This window comes from Arvicanthis niloticus, chromosome 8, assembly GCF_011762505.2.
Source record: "Arvicanthis niloticus isolate mArvNil1 chromosome 8, mArvNil1.pat.X, whole genome shotgun sequence".
Classification (NCBI taxonomy): domain Eukaryota; kingdom Metazoa; phylum Chordata; class Mammalia; order Rodentia; family Muridae; genus Arvicanthis; species Arvicanthis niloticus.
This window is the reverse complement of record NC_047665.1, coordinates 5,755,508-5,783,441: the sequence shown is the minus strand read 5'-3', so window position 1 is coordinate 5,783,441 and position 27,934 is coordinate 5,755,508. Positions and strand designations below refer to the sequence as shown.

At 43.3% G+C, this 27,934-nt stretch overlaps 1 protein-coding gene and 1 long non-coding RNA gene across 4 annotated transcripts in view; one reads left to right on the top strand and one right to left on the bottom strand.

The window, feature by feature from the left end:
* Positions 1-56: 56 nt before the first annotated feature.
* The window catches only part of Kif27 (kinesin family member 27), a 76,981-nt gene continuing 49,103 nt past the window's right edge, over positions 57-27,934 (bottom strand). For 2 of the 3 annotated variants that reach the window (XM_076938909.1, XM_076938910.1), the window contains exons 14-18: positions 22,133-22,348; positions 12,653-12,859; positions 10,864-11,062; positions 7,671-7,835; positions 57-3,477 (exon numbers count right to left, since the gene is read on the bottom strand). In XM_076938909.1, the coding sequence (XP_076795024.1) occupies positions 3,020-3,477; positions 7,671-7,835; positions 10,864-11,062; positions 12,653-12,859; positions 22,133-22,348 (1,245 nt within the window). In that variant the 3' untranslated portion in view covers positions 57-3,019. Of the gene's footprint in view, positions 3,478-7,670; positions 7,836-10,863; positions 11,063-11,595; positions 11,699-12,652; positions 12,860-22,132; positions 22,349-27,934 lie in introns of all 3 variants that reach the window. The other variant, XR_013112024.1, reaches the window with a different exon arrangement.
* Positions 3,404-27,934, top strand: LOC143443240 (uncharacterized). Its single transcript, XR_013112025.1, has 4 exons — positions 3,404-3,532; positions 9,283-9,389; positions 25,600-25,751; positions 27,085-27,934. It is a non-coding gene; the product is annotated as an uncharacterized LOC143443240 (long non-coding RNA).

The following is a 27,934-nucleotide window of genomic DNA, read 5'->3' as shown; positions in this document are numbered from 1 at the left end:
AGAACTACGCCAGCTAGTGGTCTGCTTCCATTCTAATCAGTCATGCAAGGCACCTGTTCTTAAATAAGCATATGTCTATTGCTGTAGTGAGTATAAACAAGGCACTAGTGAATGAAAATTAAGTCCAACTCATTACAATCATAACTATTTTTGCTGACTCTGCACTCTGAGTTCATAGGGATACGAAAGATTGAAGCACCCAAGACATGACATCAGAGGAGGCATCAAGCTAAAGTAGCATAAAGTGCATGTGAGCGCAGCTCAGAGGCGAAGCATGGAGGAGCTACGGAGTCCCCAGTCTGAGCTGACCCCAGCACGGGGGGGGGGGGGGGGTCAGGGCTATGGAGTCCCCACAGTCTGAGCTGACCCCAGCACCGGGGGTCAGGGCTACGGAGTCCCCACAGCCTGAGCTGACCTCAGCACAGGGGGTCAGGGTGCAAAAGCACCTGATAAGAATCGCCATTACCCATGGTTCCCAAGTAACACTCCAGAGTCAGGGAAGGAAAGAACACTTTAAAGAGGCAGACCCTTCGAATACTCTGTTGCATGTGGAAAACATAATAAACAACAGAAACCCCGTTTTATATAAGCCAGGCAGTGGTGGCGCACACCTCTAATCCTAGCACTTGGGAGGCAGAGGCGGGTGTGTTGTGAGTTCTAGGCCAGCCTGGTCCACAGGGTGAGTTCAAGGATAGCCAGAGCTACACAGAGAAACCCTGTCTTGAAAAAACAAAACAAAACCAAACCAAAAACCAACCAACCAACCAAAAAAAAAAAAACAAAAACAAAAACAAAAATCAACCCATTTTATCCAGAGAGAAAGTCAGGCTGGGGAGATGGCTCCGTGGGTAAGTACTTGCTTCTTAAGCATAAGGATTCTAGTTCAGACAGATCCTTGGCACCCACAAAAAGCCAGGTATGGTGGTGGCTGCCTATAATCCAGCATGAGGGGGGCAAAGAGACGGGTGCATCTTGGGGGTCTTGCCAGCTGGCCAGCCTGGTCTAAACAGTGACTAGATTCAGTGGGAAACCCTTTCTAAAAAATTAAGTAGCAAGTAGTACAGGAAGGCACCCAGCTTCATGCGCTGCCGTCCATGGGAACATACGTAATGAATATGCATGAGCAAGCACATACATAATGAATATGCACGAGCAAGCACATACATGCACACACAAGCACTATCCCATGGGAAACACAAATGACAAAATCTAAACTGTACTTGCAGTGGAGAGGAGGTACCTTATATTTTGATTATAAGCATACTGACCTGTTTACATCTAGATTACATTGTTTGCGACATTATATATCTTTGATTTATATGAATGGAATTTATCAAAGCATATACAAGATACAAATGAAATGTTTAATAAAAAATGGGAAAAGTTATGCCCTTGTTACTTGGCAATCAGTTCACATTTGTATCATCTGATGAAATTGCTATAGGTTTATATAACTTCTATTGCTTTGTTAGTGAAAAAATTTTCATTTCCACAAATAAATGTTTTAATTTCTTGGGTAAGAAGGATTCTAGTATCAAAACACATTCTTGTATAAATTACTTATTAAGGTGTAGCGTGTTATTTAATCTTAAATTTATATTAGGACCTTCATTAATAAAAAGATATTTACTAATATATAATAGGTTTGTGTGTGTGACAAGGTTCTCTCTATATAGTCCTGGTTGTCCTTGCTATATAGACTAGGAGAACAGAAATCCACCTGCCTCTGCCTCCAGAGTGCTGTGATTAAAGACAAGCACCACACTCACCTAATATAGAACTTCTAGGTGTTGTTGAAGGCACTGGCATCTTGTCATGACACATACACACACACACACACACACACACACGATATGTGTATGTGCATACATGTATACACATAGGCACACTTTAAACAATGGATTCAGTGAGAAGTAGGTGTTGAGAGAATTCAGTGGGAGCTGAGCAAGCGTCTGTAAAGTGGTTTCACCACCAGCTCGAATTAGTCTAAGAACCAGCTTTGGTGTACACGTGAAAGTATGGAAAAGAAACAATACTTCAGGGCACTGTAATGAGAAGTTGTCTATCACAGACAAATATGGTAGGAAAGAACTAATTGCTCACTTAATTGAACCAGAAAAACCTAGAGAAATTTTAGTAAGAGTTCATGTACATATTTGCACCCCATGCCCTTGAGCCTACAAGGCTGGAAACCTGACGTCGTCAAGTTATGCTGAAGCACTGGTGTTTGCCATGAGACATATACACATGTGTGTATATGTGTGTGTATGTGTGTTATCAGACGATGTGACACCCACACACTCCACATGGTCACACCACTCACACCCAGCTCCTTTCTTTGGAAGGATGAGAGACCTGTGTTACTCTGTGAACAGTTTCCCCATCCAGGAAGCTGCAGACATTTCTCCGAGTTCTGGCATTGTCTGAGAGGTAATGTAGAATGCATAGGGCAGGATAAAGGTGAAAATTTGCATTCTATAAAAATGAAAAAGATACCATGTTAGAGTTATGGCTGACACGGTGTCTAAGTTCTAATAGCTGTAATGCACCTCAGTCCACTGTCTTAATTCTGGTAAACGTTTTCATTAGGTAGGTAACTCTGCCACAACTGGGGCTCATCTGGCTGGAGCTTAAAAATAGTAACACACTTGCATTTTAACATCCAAATACTATGGGTTATAATATACTTCTATAATATGCCTTTGTATTATAGAATAATATACATCTGAAGGGTGTTTTAGTCTTAATTTTGTTCTTTAAATGTACATGAAAAATAAAGCAAATATGTCAGGAAAGGAACTTACACACACAAGTAGAAATAGTTCAATGTACCAAGCACTCAAAAATGCATTTATGAAATAATAAATCCCCAAATACACAGTAATACACAGGAGTGGCATCAACCCTCCTTCCTCTTTCCTGGCACCCTGAGCATTAATTCCGTAAGTCAGAAAAGGCATCTTTCCACATATTTACTAAATTAAAAGTTATACTGTTCAATGCCTGTGCTTTGAAGTCACTAGCTTTCCTCAGGTTCTTCAAGGGAATCAGCAGTCACTGACTGGACGCCAGCCCCAAGACTGGATCGCCGTAATGACAGCTCCATGGCAGAAATCTGACGTAATTCTCTGCGACACAGTTTGACAGGCTTGACCCCCTGAAGCTGCCCTATACTTCTCACAGGCTGAAACTGGGATGGTGGTAGAGATTGTATGAAGGGATGGGCCTCTGTTTTATTGGCGTTGTTCTGCAGTTGGTCACTGGAGGGTGCTAACGAGCCACAGACTGGAAGTGAGTCAGGGCCATCTTGTAGAGTCTGCTGGGTCAGCGGTTGGGCTTTTAAGCTGCTTGAAGAATTGTCTACTTCTCTTTCTCTTCCGTTCAATTTTGTATTTTCAGTTCTAGATGCCCATTTTAGTTCTTCAGAAAGCACAGCCGCCTCTTCTGGATTCAGAACTCCATCTCCAGCATCATGATCTAAAGAGAACCCGACACAAAACAAAACAAGCAAACACCATCTTCTGAAAACCAGGTATTTTTGCCACAGCATCCTACAAACCACATCATTATCACTAAAAATGTGGTACTTGCAAACGCCTGCTTAATGGTTTCCTCAGACAGACAGACAGACATGTGACTTGGAGGTAGTCTTGATTCACTTTTAAACATCTCGCAATGTGAATATCAGATTTTTAAAAATCCATTAAAGCTGAAAAATCATCTAGTAATTTTGGTACTCTCTATAAACCTATGAGCACTTTGTGTGTTTCTGAAATCATTTTAAAGACATAGTCATTACCTTTTAAGTTTAATGTAATTTTTTACTTTATGCATATGGGTGTTTGCCTACATGTATGTCTGTGTACCTAATATATGCATATGGGTGTTTGCCTGCATGTATGTCTGTGCACCTAATATATATGCATGATGCCTGGAAAGTGTCATATTCTAGACTAGAGTTACAAACAACTGTGAGCTGTGGGTACTGGGTACCAAACCTAGGTTCTCTGAAAGAGTAGGCACTGCCTTTAACTGCTAAGCCACCTCTCTAGCCTGAAGAATTATTTCTTTTTATGTATATTACCTGCATTTATGTATGGGTATCATGTGTGAGCAGTGTCTGAGGGGGCAAGGAGAGGGTGTCAGATTCCCTACAGCTGGAACTACAGGCAACTATGAAGCATCTGACATGGGTCTGGACTTGGGTTCTCTGCAAGAGCAGCGTGAACTCTTCACCAGTAAGCTGCCTCTCCAGCCCCTCTCACTCAGATGTCTCTCTTATATTTGTCCTCTGCTTGGCTTGTTACTGGTTAATTCCAAGTCCTGGCCAAGTAAAGGCAACTGTGGACCACACCAGCTCTGACCTCCCTCCAGCAGACATCATCTCACACAGGGATGAAAGTCTGGTCTTGGCTTCCACCCTAGTGTGACAGCAATCTTCTGTTGCCCATCTGTAGTCTGTGACCTAAGGTGACAGCAATATTCTGTGGTATGTGCCACAACTTCCATGCTCACAGTGGCAGCCGCAGCACGGCCTTCAGTGAGACGGCCCCTGCAGTGAATGGTTACAGAGAATGAAGTTACAACCTATGATGGATCTAATATCAAAAACTTGCTAAAGGGAAGCCCATCTAAGTTAATAGTGATAAAATAATTGCCAACTTTAGCACGAGCCGTCAAGAGCTCAGTACACTGTGAGCCCTGTGAAGACAGAATCTAAGCTTAGCTTTAAAGTGACTTACACTATTGAAGGAGAGAACTGACCGCTGCATGCTGTGTCCTCTGACCCCCATCCATACATAAATGCACACACAATAAATAACAATGGGAAGAGTCTAGTGCGCTTATCCAAGCCTTGGCTGCAAGCCTGTCTCCGTCTGACATACAGCTGCTGAGAGTAAGAGGCCTGGCTGCCTTCACCAGGCACCAACAGCAGTGCAGAGGCTAAGCTTCCAGAGACTAGAATAGAATGCACAGCAAAGTCTAGGAGCCACTACCTTTGACAACTTTGTGTCTGTTCTAATTCCAGGTGAAGATCTGTATCCATGGCTAGTTCATGTTTTCTGGTTTGGAGGGATTTCAATAAATTCATCTTTGTTTCCCTAGTACCAGGGATTAAACTCAGTTGCTTTAAGCCCTGAATTATAAACTAGAATGTGCTTGTTAATTTTCTCTAGTTATAGAAACTTTTAAAAGCTTTACTTATGATCTGCCTGTACATATGCCTGTAGGCTAGAAGAGGGCACCAGATCTCATTACAGATGGTTGTGAGCCACCATGTGGTTGCTGGGAATTAAACTCAGGACCTCTGGAAGAACAGTCAGTGCTCTTAACCTCTGAGCCACCTATCTATCTCTCCAGCCCCTTAAAAACTGTTTTTTTTTTTTTTTTTTATTGTTTTATTTTATGTATATGGATGATTTTGCTTGCATGTATATCTGTGCATCACACATGCACCTGATGCTGGTGGAAGCCAGAAGTTGTCAGATTCTCTGGAACTACAGTTACGAACAGTTGTGAGCCACCATGTGGGTGCTGGGAATCGAACTCCTGTCCTCTGGAAGAACAGCCAGTGCTCTTAACCACTGAGCCATTTCTCCAGGCCCAGAAATTATTTTTTAAAACAGCTAGAAATAAGTATTTCTTTTATATAACTTTCTAACTTTCAAATTTTGGGGTCAAGTTATTTTAGAAATATTGTTACCCTATTTTGAGGTCTTATAAAAATATAATAATATATTACCTTCCAGAAACCTTTGACTTTTGCAGAGTACGTTATCAAGGCAATCATCCCAGTTACTAAGGGGCTAATGTTACATCTGCACATTTAATTATTATTGAATTTGATCAAGTGTTTACTGTTCTGGAGGTCATGTCTTAGCACTGATTTTAGACATACATTTACTTTCATTTGTATTATTCTCTTTGTACAGTTTTAAAATCTTGTTGAATAAAGATTTCTCTATGTATTATGTGTGTGCATGTGTGTCTGTGTGAGGCCATAGAGTGTCAGACCTCCTAAGTGAGTTACAGGTGGCTGTGAACACCATGGGGTCCAGTGCTCCTAACCACTGAGGCATCTCCTGTGTACAGTTGCTTTTGGTAATAAGGAGGCTTAATTTCTATAATATAGAAAAATAACAGACAGGGCCGTAAAGGTTAAAAGACAGCAAAGCCACCGGCACTCAGCAGACAATTAATAAAAATAATCATTTTTCTACAGCTTTATGAATTATTTTAATACAGCTTATATATTGGACTTTTTACATATTTTTAATATTTGAGAGTCAAGTATATTCCTCAGCTGTTATAAGAGAAGGTTAACAAGTCTGTAGCTAGAGCCGTGACTAGTACTTGAAGTGTAGTGAGCAGTTCTATAGCTACAATTTATATTGATAAACTCAGGGCAGATTCACGAGTCTGAGCTGAGGAAACCTCAACAGCATAGAGCTGCCAGCACGTGTGAGCTGCCAGCACGCGTGTGTGAGCTGCCGGCACGTGTGTGTGAGCTGCCGGCACGCGTGTGTGAGCTGCCGGCACGCGTGTGTGAGCTGCCGGCACGTGTGTGTGAGCTGCCGGCACGCGTGAGCTGCAATGCCCAACTCCTAGGAAAGAGGAAGAGGTTCAGTGTTTTACTTCACTGCACAATTGAGCCCGGCATTTATACTACCCCAAGATATTATTTGAAACAACCTTTATTTGGTTTTAATATATTCTTTTGAAACAATACTTTAGCCATATTATACTTTCATTTTCAAATTTGATCTTAGTATTTTTCCATAAATATTTCCCAGGAGAAAACAAAATGATCATGTGGAGGCCCACACCTTTAGTCCCAGCACTCGGGAGACAGAGGCAGGCTCTGAGTTTGAGACCAGCCTGGTCTACAGAGCAGGTTCTAGGTCAGCTAGGGCCACACAGAGGAAACCCTGTGTCAGAAAAACAAACAAACAAACAAACAAAAAAAACCCACAAAAAAGCCATGAACACTCCTCACACACCCCACTCTCCTCACACACCCCATTCTCCTCACATACCCCATCCTCCTCACACACCCCATCCTCCTTACACCCCCCATCCTCCTTACACCCCCATTCTCACCACACCCCCACTCTCCTCACACCCCCACTCTCCTCACACCCCCATTCTCCTCACACCCCATTCTCACACACCCCATTCTCCTCACAACCCCCATTCTCCTCACAACCCCCATTCTCCTCACACCCCCATTCTCCTCACATACCCCATTCTCCTCACACCCCCACTCTCCTCACACCCCATTCTCACACACCCCATTCTCTTCACATGCCCCATTTTCCTCACACCCCCCATTCTCCTCACACCCCCCATTCTCCTCACACCCCCATTCTCCTCACACTCCGATTCTCCTCACATGCCCCATTTTCCTCACACACCCCACTCTCCTCACACTTCCATTCTCCTCACACGCCCCACTCTCCTCACACACCCCACTGTCCTCACACCCCCATTTCTCCTCACACACCCATTCTCCTTATCCCTGTGTTCATTTTCCCAGCACTTCCCATAGGGTCTGTTACATAAATACTGTTTGTCTACCTCACTCTCAACAACCTTGTCACTTGGGAAGCGCTCCACTACAATCATGGAGGATCTCAGCAAACGTCAGGGACACAGGAAGGAAGCCTTACGCTCTGTCAGTGTGTGCTGCCACTGCGCTGCACCTCGAGTGGGGTCTTTCAGTCTCCTCTTGAGATCTCTGCTGGTTTTCTTATAGAAGTAAAGATCCTTTTCCAGCTGCTGGATTTTATCTTCATATTTTTTTAACGTTTCTATAATGCTGTCTCCATCTTGGTCTACAAAGCAAACATTTACATTTAACTTTGACTTTAAATGAATTATTCAAAATTACACTTTAGCATAGCTCCAGACTCACCTCAGAGGGTCACAAGTATGTGACACATCTCTGTTATCTAAAGGGATCTTTTTCAGCCACAGTATGGAGTCTTTTTCCTATAAACCTTTTTCACAGGATTGCCTCCTCACTTCCTTCTCTACTCACTTTCTGACAGACACTTCCTCTTCCCAACTCAGAGGGTTTGCCATTGATGCTGCTGCTGCTGCTGCTCACTTACCATGGCCAGCGGAATGGGCATGTCCCCTTAAATAATAACTCACCTGTGTGGAACTCTGCCTATGTTAATATATTATGTTAATATATTATTATTATATATAATAATATATTAACATAATATATTATAATATATATAATATATATAATATATTATATATTATATATAATATATATTATATATAATATATTATTATTATATATATTATGTATATATGTAATTATTAATATATTATATTAATATAATATATTAATAGTCGTCTATGTTAATATATTATGTTAAGTTTGTGTTAGGACTGTGAATATATAGAAAGTCTTAAGTCTGCGTTTAAGACCCAAGAAATGTACGGTCAAAAATCCCACAAAGTGAAAAGCAAGATTAAGTCACAAGGGAAAACCCTACAGAGTAGGAGCTGGGGAGCTCTGATTGGTGCTCCAGGTAATGCAAGACTTGTAGTTAATATTGATGAGTGTGGGCCTTGGTTCTGTCTGGTATCAGGTACGTTTAGGCCTTCGTATGACCACACATATAGAATGGCTGAATTGTCTTCACTCTTTTGCTATTCTTATATCTTACTTAACCCATCATATTGCTTTAAAAGTTACTTAAGCTCAGTAGCATTTCACTGGTGCAGTGTGTGACTATCGTGTGCGAGGTCCCAGGGTTTGATCTTCAGCACCAAAACCAAAAAAGCTAACAACCAAAGTGCATAGCTTTATTTTCCATACCAATGCACTTGAAATTAGAAAACTCACAAATTGGTATTAATTTTAGCTGTGTGTGTAATCTTTATGTATAGCTATAGAAACAATTTAATTTTTATTGACTTTTTGAGACACAGTATCATGGTGTAAGAGTGGCAGGAACAGGCACAGGCTCCGTGCATGCTCTGTGAGCTCTCTGCTAGCTGAGGGGATCTCGTCCTGAGAAGCTCTGTTCTGTGATCCTGGTGATCTCAAAGGTCACAACAGCTCTGCTCCACGGTCTCTTTCAGAGAGCCTTTAAGCACAAGTACGGGGAGAACGGGCTAGGTTGGAATGCAGAAGTGCGGATCCCACCAAGGGAGCCTCTGCTCATGAGGCAAAGCAGTTACTAATTAACTTTGTAAAATTAACGTAGCGTCATTTCCTCCACACCCAAAGTGATATTTTCCAATTTTCTGCTTCTTCAGGTTGCTTCTGTGTTCCTGAGCATGAAGGCTGAGTGGCTACACTGAAGCTGAAGACTCAGCCAGCAGGGACTGAGCTGTCTCTGTCTGGGTACCAGCCATGTTCTCAGGTAATGTGAGGAGACTCTGACGGTAGGTCCCTAACACCAGACTCTATTGTTGGGCTTCTGATGATCACTAATAATGCTACGTACCTATCGATTTTAACCTATAATGCACAAAATTTTATAATCAACTAAAAAAATTACATCAGAGCCTATCACTTCATCTGTACGTGAAAATGTTGTCTTACGTTTCCACATAAAAGCCAGACCAAAACCAACCAACAGGATTTCAGGAGTTCTTGGGTGTCTGGGAACAGGCAAAGGGATGGCACTTCAAACATGAGTCATCTTACATCAAAATGACAGAAAACATGGTAGCCATGTGTGTAAAGGTCAAGAGCACCTGTAAGCAGTGACACACGGCTGAGCAGTGACTGTGCACACGGCTGAGTAGTGACTGTGCACACAGCTGAGTAGTGACTGTGCACACAGCTGAGTAGTGACTGTGCACACGGCTGAGCAGTGACTGTGCACACGGCTGAGCAGTGACTGTGCACACAGCTGAGCAGTGACTGTGCACACGGCTGAGTAGTGACTGTGCACACGGCTGAGTAGTGACTGTGCACACAGCTGAGTAGTGACTGTGCACACGGCTAAGTAGTGACTGTGCACACAGCTGAGTAGTGACTGTGCACACGGCTGAGTAGTGACTGTGCACACGGCTGAGTAGTGACTGTGCACACACAGTTGAGTAGTGACTGTGCACACACAGCTGAGTAGTGACTGTGCACACGGCTGAGTAGTGACTGTGCACACGGCTGAGTAGTGACTGTGCATACACAGCTGAGTAGTGACTGTGCACACAGCTGAGTAGTGACTGTGCACACACAGCTGAGTAGTGACTGTGCACACGGCTGAGTAGTGACTGTGCACACGGCTGAGTAGTGACTGTGCACACGGCTGAGTAGTGACTGTGCACACACAGTTGAGTAGTGACTGTGCACACAGCTGAGTAGTGACTGTGCACACAGCTGAGTAGTGACTGTGCACACACAGCTGAGTAGTGACTGTGCACACAGCTGAGTAGTGACTGTGCACACACAGCTGAGTAGTGACTGTGCACACGGCTGAGTAGTGACTGTGCACACGGCTGAGTAGTGACTGTGCACACGGCTGAGTAGTGACTGTGCACACACAGTTGAGTAGTGACTGTGCACACAGCTGAGTAGTGACTGTGCACACAGCTGAGTAGTGACTGTGCACACACAGCTGAGCAGTGACTGTGCACACGACTGAGTAGTGACTGTGCACACGGCTGAGTAGTGACTGTGCACACAGCTGAGTAGTGACTGTGCATACATAGCTGAGTAGTGACTGTGCACACAGCTGAGCAGTGACTGTGCACACGGCTGAGTAGTGACTGCGCACACAGCTGAGCGGTGACCGGGTACACAGGCTGAGCACACTGTGGCCCGGCTCCCTTCCTCAGCATTTCCCTTACCCCACCCCTTCAGTAACTGACAGCAGGGGGAGGGGTTACCTTTGAAATGATGTAACAACAACTGCATCTTCTGTTCATGTTCCTTTTGCTGGAGGGTCAGTCTTCGGTCACACTGCAGTCTCAGATGCTCCAACGCAGATTCTAACTCATGGACCATATTATCCCGTTCCAGAACCTTCATTTTCATCTCTTTATTCTGCAACTGTTGTTTACGTTCGGTTTCTCGCAAATTAATTACCTATCAAAGACATTTTTTTTTTTTTACTTTTAAGTGTATCTTATGTACCTAACACAATAGATTACCCAGTTTTCTTGGACTATGTGAAGGTGAAGCGATTTAACTTCAATAATATCTTAAGTGTCTTTTAACAGGTGTTGAATAGATGCCTAGGCAAATGCTTTAAAATATAACTAACTATAAAATAGCCAACAATCTTTTGAATTTGTCAAAATTCTGAATCAATAATTCTTTCATTTTCAATACAATATTGAACTAATAGTCACCCTTCCAAAGCTTCTGAGATAAGATTTCTACAGCTCAGATTATATAATTCTCTTTTTTTCTTTCCTTTTCTTTTGGAGACACGGTTTTACTATGTATCTCTGGCTGGCTTTGAACTTTCCTCCCAACGTTCGGAGTCTGTAGACACGTGCCATCGTGGCTGGCTAGAATTCTGTAACTGTTTCTCTAGTCCACACATCTATAGAGGAATGTTTATATTCTTGCAACATCTACATATTATTCTGTCTTAAGGGAAGAAATAGTTTAACCTTAAATGCCGCAGTTCTGTTTCAGGCCATTGCACTTTGTGGGTTGAGGTCTGCTGTGTTGGAGGAAGGCAGAGCACTGTAGACAGAGTCTGTGCTGTAGAACCTGACAGGACAGGACTCCCATTAAAACAACACTCACATGGCCTCAGCTGCATCCCTTGGCTAAGAACCCTCAGGATGCCATCAGAGACTCTGTCTCTAAGCCTAGGGCACATGCTGACTACATACAGTCTATCAGTAAAAGCTGCTGACTACTGAAGCCTCAGGAGGCTGCTTAATACTTTCATTCACTTTTTTTTTTTTTTTTTTTTTTTGAGATTCTGGCCGTCCTGCAACTCTCTATGTAGACTAGGCTGTCCTCAAACTCAGAGATCCACGTGCTGCTCTGTCCCTGGTACTGGGATTAAAGGTGTGTGCCACTATGCTAAACTTTTCATTCACTTTGTATTTCACACAATTAGACTTTGAAAAAGTCTTTGTTTTAGTTTGTATCAACTGTCAGATACTCTCTTTAACTCAATATATTTTTAGGGAAAAGCTATTCTTCATAGTATGTATTACAAGTGGAACAAATATAGAAAACATTAATATAGTTCTCAATGTTGCAAAATATCTCTAACAGTAAACTGTCATTTTTTAAAAATAAAATCTGATTGATTTAAGCAGATTCAAATGAATCAAAGCTAAACCTGGCTCACCCAGCATGGTGAGAGAGGATGAGGAATGCACACAGCCCCCCCTCCCCTATTCGAAGTCCAAAGCTGCAGAGCCCAGGCTTTCCATAAATGCATTTACATTTAGAACAAGAAATAAAAGGAAGGCTACCAGTTAAGTTGTCTAGACCTCCTACAAGGAGACCTTGAGTTTTAACCACCTCCAAGTTATGGCTTCTCTGGGTAATTCACAAGTTTTCTGGTAACACTCAGGTCCATGAAGGGAAGCTGTGCTTATATTTAATTGGCCACCAAATCTTTGAAAATTTCACTTTCTTTAAAAGTTCAATATAAATAAGGCATCTTGACCTTTCTAAGAAAAGTGGTGTTCCTTAGAAACATACCTTGTTGAAATATTTGAAAAGAATAGCTCTAATCTCAGCAATATTCAGGCAAACTAGTTTTTCCAGAACATTTGCTTCACTTTGAGAGAGGTTCTGGAATGATGCTTTGAGTGAGTCCTGGCGACTCTGGATGCTTTCATTCTTGAATTCAATCGCAGCTTCCAGAGCTTCTATTCCTTCTTCAAGTTGGAAAAGGAGATGTTCTTCCTAGAGATCACAGAAAGCATTCGTCTTAAAGAAAATGTACAACCTGCACTGTGTCGTAGCTTAGATCAGACCTTACCATGTGATTGAGTTTAAGGGGTGGTACCCTTAACCTCTCACTACATGTAAAGGACACAGGATTTGAGATTTGGCTAAGCTATCTGATGTATCATGTGTTAGTGTATATATGACACATGATCAAGTCTTCACAGTAATATTACATGTCAAAATAGAAGGTGCAAAAGTTAGGTGAGTTCCATGATGTTCCAAGGCTATGCAGCAAACCCTGATTACCTAATCCAAGGGAGATAGCTGAACATGATTGATTTAAGCAGATTCAAATGAATCAAAGCTAAACCTGGCTCACCCAGCATGGTGAGAGAGGATGAGGAATGCACACAGCCCCCCATCCCCTATTCGAAGTCCAAAGCTGCAGAGCCCAGGCTTTCCATAAATGCATTTACATTTAGAACAAGAAATAAAAGGAAGGCTACCAGTTAAGTTGTCTAGACCTCCTACAAGGACTCAGACTCTGCGATCCCGTCTTTCCCCTCAGTGTTCCTGGAGTCCCGTCTCCCCCTCAGTGTTCCTGGAGTCCCGTCTTTCCCCTCAGTGTTCCTGGAGTCCCGTCTTTCCCCTCAGTGTTCCTGGAGTCCCGTCTTTCCCCTCAGTGTTCCTGGAGTCCCGTCTTTCCCCTCAGTGTTCCTGGAGTCCCGTCTTTCCCCTCAGTGTTCCTGGAGTCCCGTCTCCCCCTCAGTGTTCCTGGAGTCCCGTCTCCCCCTCAGTGTTCCTGGAGTCCCGTCTCCCCCTCAGTGTTCCTGGAGTGCATTTACAAGGTAGAGTCTGTCATGATGAGGCCTAGTAAAGCTGCTGGACCCCCAAAGACCTAGCAGAACAACACAGGGCTGGGACAGAAACAGGGGACGCTTGGAGCCAACTAAGAACTAGTGATGAGGACAGAGTCTGTGGGACAATGCAGCAGAGGGGACAGAAGCAGCCAGGGCTTAGGGAGCTGCAACATTCTTAAGAGTTCTATGAAATGAGCCAGACATAGATGTATGTGCCCAAAATTCTAGTATCTGGAAGGTTAGGACAGGAAAATCATGAGTTCAAGGGCTCCATAATGAAACCCTGTTTTAACCACCTTCAAAAAAGATTTCTATGAAACGTTATTTTAAATGGTAGCAATGTAACATCAGCTAATATGCTATTCGTGTCAGAAAACCAAATAGTTCTTTGAGCTGTCCGAGGTTATACTAGCTGCCAACAAGAAGAGGGAAGACTGAGAGGTGGGTGTGTCTCTGTCTTCCTGCACCTGTGTAGAGCAAGCTTCTGCAGGAAGACAGCCATGCCCAGACTCACATCCACACTGTCCAGACTCACAGACTCACAGACTCACATCCACACTGCTGAGCATGGGGTCTCTCGCATAATTTAAACTTAGTATTTGTTGAATGAGTTAATGAAAAATTCAAAACTATTTCCATATGTCTGTTATTTTTCTCACCACTTCTGAGAGTTGTTAGGATTTCCAGACCTCCTTTTCATCAAGAAACAGGTAATAACTTCATCTAGCAGGAAGTTGCATACTTATTTTAGAAAGCTATCTTATAAAATCTTCTGGAAGGACAGTGGGGACGTTCAATAGCCACATTTTTATGCAGTAGCCAACCACCCTTGGATTATATGAGAATTTTCCCAAAGAAACACAATAATCATATTTTGAAAGACTAAGTTTTATAATTTTAAATGATTAGGTATTGATTATGCATGTGAGTGCAGGTGCCTTGCGGAATCCAGAAGAGGATATTAACTGTCTTGGAGCTGGAGTTACGGGTGCTTGTGAGTGGCCAAGCATGGGTGCTGGGAACTGAACCCGGGTCCCTGGCTACTAAAGCCATCTTTTCAGCCCTAATAATCACATTTTTAAGAGGAGGAGAAGAAAGCCACTTTAAATACTTTTGGAAAGGTACTTACATGAATGAATAAAAGGAACCAAGATGTAGAAATGAGTTATCTAACCAGACAACATCTGACTTTTCAATTCATACTCTTATTATATTTTATCAAAAATAAATATAAAAGGTTTACAGAGAATAGTTCAGAACATGGCTGAGAACAACTTAAGTATAATTTTAGTTTCTGCAGTTTCAAATGTAGGTTAAGAAGTGTTTGAGAAAATACAAAGCATTATTATCAAGAACCCTCGGCATTACCCAGTGAGATGGATGGCTCAGTAGGTAAAGTCTTTTGCTGTGAAGCCTGACTACCTAAGTTTGTTTCCTGGAGTCCACAAGACAGGGTAAAGGACTGACTCCCTGTGGTGGGCTCAGTGAAAAACGCCCATGGGGAGTGGCACTATTAGGAGGTGTGGCCTTGCTGGAGGAAGTGTGTCACTGCAGGATGGGCTTTTGAGGTCTCAGATGCTCAAGCCAGGCCCAGTGTCACTCTCTCTTCCTGCTGACTGCTCATGCAGATGTGGAGCCCTGCTCTCCTCTCCAGTACCATGTCTGCTGGCATGCTGCCATGCTTGCTACCATGATGTCAAGGGACCAAACCTCTGGAACTATAAACCAGCCCTGAATAAATGTTGGCCTTTATACAAGATAAAAGTCACCATGGTTATAGTGTCTCTCTACAGAAATAGAAGAGGCCCTAACAAAGACGGAAGTTGATACTGGACTGGGGTATTGTAATTGGCCCGACCATGCTTTGTTTGGGTGAAGGTGGACTTTGGACTAGAAAAGCAGCTGAGTGCTTTAAGTGGGCCTTAATGGGCTATACCAGTAGGAGCATGGGAGACTGGTGCTGAAGGAGATTGAACTATGGAGCCTGGCTCAAGAGGTTTCAGAGGATAAGAATATTGATATATGGCCTAAAAACTGTTCTTTTAATATTTTTTCCTTTGGCTGCATTCTGCATTTGTCTAAAAAAAAAAAAATCTGTGTTGTGTGGCTGTTAGGAGCCAGTCTTATGTCTGTGTTGTGTGGCTGTTAGGAGCCAGTCTTATGTCTGTGTTGTGTGGCTGTTAGGAGCCAGTCTTATGTCTGTGTTGTGTGGCTGTTAGGAGCCAGTCTTATGCAGATCTATAACGAAAAGGAACAAACTAAGGAGGAAAAGATACACAGTGTGCACTTTGAGGAGAAAAGGGGCACCAGGAAGTGTAACCAGATTACAGACAAGCCTGATGCCACGTGGAATAAAGGGAGTGGTGACCTTGGAGCAAGACCCCACCCAGCTCAGCTTCCAATTTGTGGAAAGGAATGAAAGAAAAGCTTAGGGCCAGGCACTGTGGTGCACACCTTTAATATCAGCACTCTGAAGGCAGAGGCTGGCAGATCATCTCTGAGTCTGAGGCCAGCCTGGTCTACAGAGTAAGTTCCAGAACAGCCAAGCTTAGACAGTGAAGGAGACCACCAAAAAACAGAAAGCTGGTGAAAATGTATTTGAACAAGAGGCCATGGTCCAGCCCCAGCAGCAGTAGAACTTGGCAGCTTTGACCACATGGTTCTGGCTTTAGAGTCAAGGATACAAGAAAGAATATATGGAATCTCTCTCCAGGACTAAGGAAAGCCACTGAGGCCAGGCGTGGGTCAGGGGTGTCCCTGCATGGAGGCCTAGAGAGGCCATTTGTGAAGGTATGAAGGTGAAACCTGGGTTGCCTTGGAGACCCCAAATGTTGGAGAGGGCAGAGCTGTGGGATACTCGCTGAGGAGACCAAGGGAAGCTGCTGACAGGGGCGGAGCCAAGACAAGAGAAAGAAGTGTGTTGCAAGCTGAAAGGAGTTGGAGATCTGAAGACCCTTTGACATCAGACATGGAGGTGCAGAGTTTGGAGTTCACCCGGCTGGTTTTCGGTCTCGCTTTGGCCCAGTATTTCCTCACTCTGCTCCCTTCCCTCCCGTTTGGATGGTGATTAGACCCTGTGTCGTTGGATGTTGCAGTATGTGATCTGCCCTTTCATTTTGATTTTACAGGTGGTTACAGTTAAGCGATTGCTATGAGTCTCAGAATAGATTTTGAATTTGGAACTTTGAAAAAGTGTTGAGACTAATCGACTATGGGGACTGCTGAAGTTAGACTGAATGCATTTCTGCATTATGATCCTGCTACAAGCCTGTGGGGGCCAGGGAGTGGAATGTGGTGGTTTGAATGAAACCTGCCCCATAGGCCCAAAAGGAGTGGCACTGTTGGGAGGTGTGACCTTGTTGGGGGAAGTTTGTCACTGGGGGTGGGCTTTGAGGTTTCAGAAGCTCAAGCTGAGCCCAGTGTCACTCTCTCCTGCTGCCTGCCTATTCAGATGTAGAAGTCTCAGCTACCTCTGCAGCTCCGTGTCTGCTTGCATGCTGTCATTTGTCTGGCTCCGATGACAATGGACTGAACCTCTGAGCCTGTAATCCAGCCCCAATTAAATGTTGTCCTTTATAAGAGTGGCCTTGGTCATGGTGTCTCTTCACAGCAATGGAGACTCTAGCTAAGAAGACACGCCCCCAGTTGTCCACTTACCTCCATACATGTGCTGCAGCATACGTGCATGTGCATGCATACATGTGCAAATGTACATATACAAACGTCACACAATGAAATTTTAAAAGAGTGAAAATTCAAAATAAAAGGAAGCACTGCACATGGTTGTGGGTCCCTCTTACTCAGGATGCGTGGCTGTGGCCAGGTACCCAGCACATTACCATGACTGTCACATTCTGAGACAGCAGGTCTAAGTGGGTCCTAAGCATCAACTTTTCCAATAGGCTTCCTAGAGAACAGGGCGTAAGGCAGTAGTTTTTAAATGTTTTAGATTACAGATTCCTTTCAATAAAGAAGTGAAACAAAAGGCTAACAAAAGCTTTCAAACAAGTACTGCATTATATATACATTTTGGATAAGTAAATGTTTAAATATAAAAGATGGGCCGGGCGGTGGTGGCGCACGCCTTTAATCCCAGCACTTGGGAGGCAGAGGCAGGCAGATTTCTGAGTTCGAGGCCAGCCTGGTCTACCGAGTGAGTTCCAGGACAGCCAAGGCTACACAGAGAAACCCTGTCTTGAAAAACCAAAAAAAAAATAAATAAATAAATATAAAAGATGGAAGTAAAATGTAAAAGACAGAACAGAGGTTCTTAAAATGTTTCCAGTACACCACTTACTATTAACAACTTTGAATTATTAGCAAACCCCAGTGCTCATCTTCTCATCTGCAGCAACACAGATGGAACAGAGAACGTTAAGTTAGTGAAATGAGCCTAGCACAGAGACACAAGTGTGAAGCACCTCAACCCATGCGAGCAAGATAAAAGAGCCAACCTAAAGTAGGGAGCAGACTAGCGGTCAGAGGAAGCGGGCAAGCGAGAGGTTAACAGGCACCCATTACAGTTAGGTTCTCATGTTCCATAGTACACTAAGTCCCAGTTAGACTTAAGTGCTAAGCTGATCCAGCTAGAGTCACCTGAGGAGGGCGTCTCCCTTGGGGGGCAGGGTCCCCAGATGAGACTGACCTGTGGACAGATCTGTCTGTGTGGCACTGTCTCGACTGCTGACTGATGCGGGCCAGCTAACTGTTGTTCTGGGATAGACACAGCAGCAAACCAAGTATGAGGCAGCATATACATCAACAAGCCGCGTCTGTCTGTCCACGTTCTTTCAGAGTTCCTGTCCTGACTTCCCTCAGTAATGCACAGACTGTGACGGGAAGCTGAAACGTACCTCTCCCTCTGAGCTGCCATCACAGTATTACCACAGCAGCTGAAAGGAGACTACAACAGGCATTGCACTAGGAAGTGCGGCATGCTGTGTGGAGCCTCCCCTCACCATGGGGTCTGGAGAAGAATGTAAAGGCCTCTCGGCACTGTGGCCTGGAAAAGCTGTGTGGAAGGCATGAATGCCAAGAGAAGTGCAGACAGTGGAGCCTGGGATGTGAGGATCAGAGGGAAGCCAAGATCCTATCAAGATTTGGGATGGGGCCATGTGAGATATTATGGAACAAGAATATGAGGATCAATTGGGGCTGAGAATCAGTTATGATTAACAAGAATCAAATTCTTATTAATACCACTGAATGAAATGTGTTCTGGGGCAATAAGGAAATACTTGCACAGGATCAGCACACGGAAGCTGCCGTCCAAAGGGGGCAATACTGCATGTCCAGCTGGCAGCCAGACCTGGCATTCTGTAAAAGTGCCTACACAATGCTGACTTTGAAAGCACAAAGGATGAAAGACTGTGGGAACCACGCAGAGTGGGTGAGGCCTGGTGCCATGTGGCAGGGACAAAAAGTCCCTGAAGAAAGACCAGGAGAGACCATTGGTGAAGGTGCATCCTCAGTTTTAGTGGAGAATACTGGAGATGCCAGGACTGTGGGATGGCTGTCAAGGACAATCGCAGAGCAGCCCCAGTCCTGCAAGTTGTGGATGTGCCATGGATGGCAGAGATGAAGAAAGGGGGCTGCTGGAACTGTTGGGAGCTGGAAAGTGGCTCCCAGGGGCCAGATGCTATCCTGCTCACTGTTTCTATGCCCAGTGATTTCCTTTTAGGGGTAAGAAGTGTAACTTTTATTCCGCAGGTGCCCACAGTTAAGAGACTCTGGATTTTTGTATTTAATGTTAATTTAATAGATATGTGTACATCTGTATGGTCATGCCACATGTGTGCAGGTGTTCACAGAGGCCAGAAGATGACTCAGGTTCCCCTGGAGCTGGGGTTAAAAAGTGGTTGTGAGCCACCTGAAGTGGGTGTTGGGAACTGAACTCCAGTCCTCTAGAAGGGCGACAAGTGCTCTAACCACTGAGTCATCTCTCCAGCCTACCAGGCTTAACTTTCAAAAGAGACCTTCAACTTTTAAAGCACTGGAATTTTTTTAGACTGGACTTTTAATAGTTGGAGTGTGTTTTATATTAACATGAGATTGCAGGGACAGAGGAATGAAGGGACAGCGATTAAAAGCAGCATGTTTGTGTGTCAAGTTGCTAAGGGGTGGACTGTTGGAGTTTGCTTTGATTGTCAATTTGACACAGCCTAGTGCCACCTTAGAAGGGAGTCTCAGTTTAGGGATTGCCTAAATCAGACTGTCCTGTAGGTGTACCTGTGGGGAATTGTCACCTGATGTAGAAGGGCCCAGCCCATTGTGAGGAGCATCATTCCGTGGGCAGGGGACCCTGACCTGTATGAGAAAGACAGCTGAGCATGAGCCAGGCCAAGTGAGCCAGCAAGCAGCGTACGCCATGCTTTCTGTTTGAGTTCCCGCTCACTCCCAGTGGTGAACTATGACCTGGGAAGTGAAATAAACTTTCTCCTCCCCTGAGTTGCTTGTAAACAGTGTTTTATCTCAGCAATAGAAGGGAAGCTAGCATGTAGCAATTTACTATCCATTTCAAAATAACTAGAAAAATCCTAATGTTTCTACTGTATAGAAATAGTATTTAAAGAGACAGAAATGCTAATTATCCTGGTTTGATCACTGTATATTGTATACATAGACTGAATTGTATTACTGTGCTCCATAAAAATAGATCCAAATATAAATTTACAAACATTAGAATTCAAATCTATAATTTTTAATTGGGATGTGTTCCATCCTCAGTGAACTGTTGCGCAATCTGCTACTAAAATGATCTAAAGCCTCTCACTTCTTAAAGATGATTAGAAACTACTATAAAAATAATTTTAAGCACTTCCATTAATTTGCTACTGGCAGATCTGTTTGAGAATCCTATTCTTGGCTTTAAAACATTGGTAAGAGCAGAAAGAAAGCCAAAGAGATGCTCACAAGCCTAAATGGAGCACAGCTGTGGTCAGCATTGCTCAGGGAGTCCTGTGCATGTGCTCTCCACAAGTCCACAGTCAATGTCACCTCCACCCAACTCCACATAGAATGCCAAGTGTATTCTGTGAAAGGGCCTCACCACGTAGGTCTGGCTGGCACAGAACCTACCTGGAGCTTGCAGCAATCTGCCCACCTCAATACTAAGATACACGTGGGCAACTGTCTGCTCTAACAATGCCCTATCCACATGCTTCCCCACACTTTTCAAATCTAACTTATGCTTGTTGTACACTGTGGTAGCATTAGCACAGCTTTCCCCAGATAACTCTGCAGTGCTACGTAATAAATACAGCTTCAACTACACTGCCTGTGATTCTCAAGGGGAATGCAGTATTTCACTTTGTTTGCTTGTCTGTTTCCTGCATGGCCTAGTAACAGTCCTGGGTAGACAGAATTCCTTACTGTTTAAGTGTGCTGTGTATCAGGTGCTTGCTTATCCCTTTAGCTCTAAAAGTTCAGGGCTCTAGTTTAACACTTTAGGAGCCTCTGCACAGCTACCCAAGTTAAGTCATGAAATGGGGAAGCAGATGTGCATGATGTCCGCCCCTTCGGCCGACAGTCCCTTTCATCAGTTGGTTCAACAGGAGACATATGTAACATTTTTCTGCTATTTCTCCACAAGCCCCTCTAATGTCCTCCTTCTTGCCCGATATAAAACACAAGATTCAGTGAGGCCCAAGACTACCAGCTGCTCCCCTCTTTCTTTTGCTTTGGTAAGAAATATTGGAGAGAAATTTTAGGTTCAAAAACCTCCTATGAAACAGGGCACTGGGATCACTTGCTACTGAAATAAAACATGTTTTAAATGACTAAGTCTGGAAAGTCAATGACTGAATCATCTCTTATAGCTGAGAAGCACTGTATTCCCTCTCAAATGAAAACTGTAACTAAAAAGGATTTTACTGGAATTTGTATTTTTGTTTGGGTGGTGGAGAATTTCCAAAAACACCAGCTCTTTCACAAGATAAGCAAGTTGCATTCACCTAACCCCAATACCAAAGATACACGGGTGACAGATAAACTGGCTCAGCAGGTAAGGGACAGACCTGCTGCCTGAGTACCACATGGTAAAGGGGATGTCATCCATGCATGCACATGTGTATCCCTCTCAAAATGTGAGAGCACAAGTTATGTGCTCTCCTTGAAAACGCTGAGAGACTTTCAAATTACTTTCTGTGATCTGTGACTTCAGGGGAGAAGCAGCTGAGGCCCCACACTCAAGGGATGGGTTAGTTCCCAAGTGCCTGGCAATGTCAGGAAGGGTACATGCAGTGCCACCGTGGGAAGACATCTGTCTAATCAACCAAGGCTTACAGGACCAGGTAGATGCCAGAGAAACTCATTAGCTGACAAGGTCTTAAGGATTATCAGGTTTATCAGGTTTGTGATCACATGAAAACGGAGCCTGCTGTCATCCGTCGTCATACAACAGCTCCAGCTCCAGGGAATACTGACTTACTTTGGGGGACAGCACTCGGCCCTGCTTGAGCTTCTCATCCACATTGTTCCTCTGTCTCTGGAGCTGATCCCTTTCTTTCTGAAGCGCTTGGACTTGTTCTGAAATCTTCATCTTCTCCTCAGTTGGGCTGCTCTCAAGTTGCAAGCTCTTCGCAGATAACTCTTGATCCAGCAAGTTCAGTCGAGCTGATATTTTGAGACTGTCTGTGCTTAAGGCCTAGAAAGACACAACCCACCAGATAGAAAATGGTTACAAGAAGTTCAGACATCTAGAAAATACAACCAGTTAGCATTTTATTGATGTTCTAAAGTTTCTAAAAATTTCCTTTTTCTATTTTTATCTTTTATAAAACTTTCTAAAGGGGTTCATTAACTAAAACCTTAAAAGTTTTTTGAAGTTATGGGGGCTAGAGAGGTGGCTCAGTGGTTGAAAGCACTGGCTGCTCTACAGAGAACTGGGGTTCGGTTCCAGCATTGCCATGGCAGCTCACAATGCTATGTAACTCCAGTCCCAGAGGATCTGGTGCCCCTTTCTGGCTTCCTTGGGCACTACACCACACACACACACACACACACACACACACACACACACACACACACACACACACACACACACACGGTGCAACTTAACTATACATGCAGGTAAAACATTCTTTAAGAAAGGTTTTGAGAGGCAATTTTCTTTTTTCTCTCATTTTATTCCTTTGCTCATTACATGGTAAAACTGTTATAATTTCTTAAGAGGTTAATATTTGGTGTTTTCAGCATATTTTTAAATTCTTATTAGGGTCAGAAAACACAAGAATCTGGTCAGATTTATGGAGATGTTCATTGTAACTTAAAATACTGTTATATACTTCCATATGATTCCTAACATACATATAAACTATCAAAGTTTATTATATAATAAAAAGGAGAACCAATTCCTAAACTAAGTCTCCTTAATCCCTCCACTGGTCCTTCTAGTGTTCTGTGACCGTCTAGTGTATCTAGACGGTCAGTCTCAGACACTGCATATTACAGGAGCCTCCTCCCTCCTCCCACTGTAAGCTATCGTACAGCTTCTGGCTAAGTCAGTAGTCACTTAGCTCATTATGAATGTGCAACTATTAATTTCATAGCTTACATATCTATAAAAATGATCATACTTTCTGCAGCCCTGTCTTTTATTTCTCTTTTGTACACTAGGCCATGAATTCAGTCTGCACACTGATGCTCTTGGCCAGAACCTCGCCCTAACTCGCTGGTTTACAATGATGCCCATGGCATGCTGGGTGACACTGTAGACTCTGCCGGGTTTGCCGTGGTAACACTTGTGGGGCGTTCCTTTTTGAACAGTGCCCATTCTCTTCATGTCTACAATATCCCCCTTCTTGTAGATTCGCATGTATGTGGCCAAAGAAACAATTCCATGTTTCCTAAAAGGCCTAAAGAACATATACCGAGTGCCTCTCCTCTTTCCCTTTGTGTTCGTCATTTTGACGAGTTAACTGGAAGATGGCTGCCTTGGCCGAAGTGATACATCTTTTTTGTACCTGATAGCTAATTCTTCTCCAATAAAATTGTAAAATCTCATACTTTGTTGATTTAATCCATTTAATCAAAGTTAGCAGCAAATGTATTCAATAATCTTTTTATTTTTGCATTATTTAGCGTGTGTGCGTCCACGCATGTGCACACCACAGCATAAGTATGAAAGTCAGAAGACAAGTTATGGAATGCCTTCTCTACATCCATCATGTGAGCTCTGGGATCAGGCTGAATTTGGTGACAAGCGCCCTCACCCACTGAGCCATTTCAGTATCTTCTTTTCCTGAAATGTTTCACCGGAAGCTGCCATGTTACAGAGTCTGCTTAAGCTAACTTTCTCCCAGGGGCTCATGGGGAATGCCCATGCTGTCCCAGCTTCAGACCCGGTGCTCACGTTCCTGAAGCACACAGCAGATTTCTGAGGCAGGCTCAACAGGAAATACTCTGCTTTCACATTAATTAGGAATTTGGGGTAAGAAGAGGATTTTTTTTTTTTTTACTTGAAATAATTTTCCTCACAAATTTGAAGACTGCTTTGGATCTTTTAACTTTCAATGAAGGAAGCAGAGACACCCAGTGCTGCTCTGGCTTCTAAGACTGACAAGTGACTAGTTCCTTCTATCTGGAGGTACTGAAGACTGGGTTTTCCATCTAAACCTTTCCCAGTGCTTTGCCTTGGACTCTCACTGGGCTGAGCCCTTGATGGCTTTTTCAGTCTAGAATCTCATTCTGTGTTGAAAAGCTTTTCTTTTAAAGATTTTTAAAAAACATTTTATGTGAAATAGTGTTTGACCTTCGTGTGTAGATGTGACATTCTGTTCCTGAGGAGGTTGGATGAGGGCATAGGATCCCCTGGAACTGAAATTCCAGATGGCTATGAGCCAGCAAATGGCTGATGGGAATGGAACCCAAGACCTTTGTAAGAGTAGCAAGGGCTCTTAACCAATGAGAATCTTCCCAAGCCCAGAAACTTTTCACGCTATGTTTTTGTAATCTCCTGTTTTCTCATTCTGGATTTCCTATTACTTGTGTACTCTGTTTTCTAGATTTGAGATATTTCCCTTTTTATTTTTCTCAAATATTTAAACTTTTTCTGCTAACCTTTTCAATTCCTAATAGTCATTCATGTCATTAATAACCTGTACTTCCTGTTTTATGGCTACAGATTTTTTTTATAATTACATTGAAGATTATAAAAGTCTTTACTGAAAATTTTTTTTCAGCTTCTTGTTCTAGTACTCATTTCTTCCAGTTCCTTTTTCCTTCCATTGAATTGTTTATTTTAACATTGGTGGGTTTTGTTTTGTTTTGTTTTGCTTGTCTTTGTTTTGGAGAAAGAGTCTCATTATGTGTAGCCATGGCTAGCCTGGGACTCACTATGTAGCCCAAGCTGGCCTTAAACTCATAGAACTCTGCCTGCCTCTGCTTCCCTAGTGCTGGGATAAAAAGCATGAAACATCATGCCAGGCAATGTTGATAGCATTTGAGAGCCATGCACTAGGCTGGAGAGATGGCTCATGGGTAAAGCGGTTCCATACAAGCCTGAGGCCCAGACTTTAGATTCTCAGAACCCTGTAAAGGCTGGATGCAGAGGCTCTAATCTTAGTAGACCCTTCAGGGAGATGGGAGCCTCATCTACCTAACAGTGACTCAAACAAGCTGCAAGGTGAGAACTGACCCCCAAGGAGGGTCCTCTGACCTCCAGATGCACACTATGGTATCACTTCCACCCCACATACACAACAGCTGATGCAACCACTGGTAATGATGGCAGGAATCCCAGCACTTCAGGGCCCCAAGTTCCGTGGCAGCCTGGGCTCCATTGTAAAAACCATGTTTCTAAACTAGCGAGCAAGCAAGCCCAAACAAAAGCTGGTCAGATGTGGTGACAGGATTCATGTGGGATCCTAAATGGAAGTATTGTCACTGTTGTTGCAGGGACCACTTCACAACTGCGCTGGCTGCTGGAAGGATCGTTCCAGCTAATGGCATGTTCAGATGTGGCAAAGCCAGGCTTAGGAGACAGAGGCCTCAGAAGGGCACTCCTTATTTATGTGGAGCGTCTGACAAATCCCTGCCGTCCCATGAAGGTAGGGCATCCTGGGTTCCGCTCCCATTCTGTGCCTCTCCTGCTTTTCACTTGTCTTGTGATATTCTACATGACATGCAGGTCACTACAAGCTGTCCTGCATGAAAGGCGTGGCCTTAACATCTGTGGAACTCTCCAGGGTCAGCACCACTCACCTGCTTGGTTTCCAGCCCAGGCATTTTTGGGTTTCATTTAGCCTCTGCTGTGTCATGTTCTGGCTGTACAGTTATTCTGAATAAGATACAATTCATGTGTGATCTAATTCATCTATTTAAAGTATGATGAAGGGTTTTAGAATATTCAGAATTATGCGACCATTGTGATAATCAATTTTAGAATCTTTTCATCACTGCACTTTTCCCAATCCCAGCCCACTTCCTGAGCCGAGGCCAGCACTCTTTTGCTTCCTTTGGAGCTGCCTGTTCCGGAATGGTGTCACACGATGCACATTGTGACTAGCTTATTTTACTTAGCATGGATTTTCAAGGTGCCCCGTATTGTAGCAGATAGCAATGTCTGGTTGCTTTCTAATACCGATACTCAGTATGTCACAGTCTATTCAGCTGATGAACTTGTGGTGTCTCTGTTATTTAGCTGTTCTATAAACCTTCAGGTTTATATGTGGGCGTGTACTTTTAGAAAGAATGGCTGGCTAACCACGTATCTGACCATGTACTCTCTAGAGGGACTCCAGGATGGTCATCCAAGGTCACTGCACCACATTATAGTCCCAGCTTTCCCACCCCAGCAACACTTGTAATGCATCCTGATGAGCAGGATATTATTTAAGGTTTGCTTTGTATTCATTACCCTGACAGCTAACTTATGATTGCCTTCTTAGATGGTCACTGATCACTTTTCTATCTTTTATATCTTCTTTGGAGGAAAGTCTTTTCAGATCCTTTGCCCTTTATGACTTTTTCTTTTTGTTTTTTGAGACAAGGTTTCTCTGTGTGGCCCTGCTACTTGTTCTGCAGACCAGGCTGGCCTCAAACTCAGAGCTCCGCCAGCGTCTGCCTCCAGAGTGCTGGGATTAAAGGCGTGCCCACTGCACCTGGCTGATCCTTTGCTCTTTAATTAGGTCCTATTATTTTGTTTTCTTTTAGACAGAACTGTGCTGTATACTCTTCCTATTTCAACCTCCCAAGAGCTAGGGTAGCAGGTGGGTTATCCTTGTATTATAAAACGTTAACTCTCTCTATAGTCTCAGTCTCTCATCAGATACTTTTCAGTCTCCTTTTTTTTACTTTCCTGGTTGTGTCTTCTAAATCTCAAATATCCTTACTATTAATGCCCATTTATTTGTTTTTTTCTCTTTTTCTGCTGTGTTTTAGGTGAAATACTCAAGAGATCACGACTTAAAAGTGGGCCAGAGAGAAGAGTTAGCAGTTACGAGCACTTCCTGCTGGATAGAGGACCCAGGCTTGGCTCCCAGCACCCACAACCAGCTGGCTCTCAACCTTCTGTAACTCTAACGAGGGAAGCCAACAGTCTCTTCTGGCCTCTGGGCACATACATCATATATATGCAGCACACACATAAAATAAGTGCTTAAACATTACACTATAAAATGCTTGTAGCCAGGCTCTTACTTGCAGGTCTGAGATATACTTTAATTGTATTTATTTATTTTTATCTTATTTGATTTTATTTTTGTGGCAGAGTATCCCCGTGTAGCCCAGGTGGGCCCAGAGCTCCCAGTCTTTCCTCATCTCAGATTTGCAAGTGCTGACACCATGCTTGGCTTGAGTTAATGGTACACATGTATTTTTCTTTTCTGTCATTTTAGAGAGGTATTCAACCTGGGATGGTCCTTGCCTGAATGCATACAATCAAAGTCTCACAAATAGTCCTCAAACACTAGAAAAAATAAAATCTTTTAATGCCCTCTTTTCTAAAAAGAATCAAACGGGATAAAGTTTTAATGCACTTTGTTAAAATTTTCAGAGAATTACCGTGGTTTTCATTCATTGATACTTCCTCATTATCTCTCTGTGTTCTTGTTAAAATTATATCAGCCAAGACTGGAAAGCCACTCAGGGCTTAAAACCATTCAAGTTCTGAGCACCCACATCAAGAGTCTGACCTCTGGCTCCAGGGGATCTAACACCCTCTTTTTCTGGACGTAGTGCACATATGCCCCTTACAAAGACATACATACATACATATGTACCTGATTTAAAA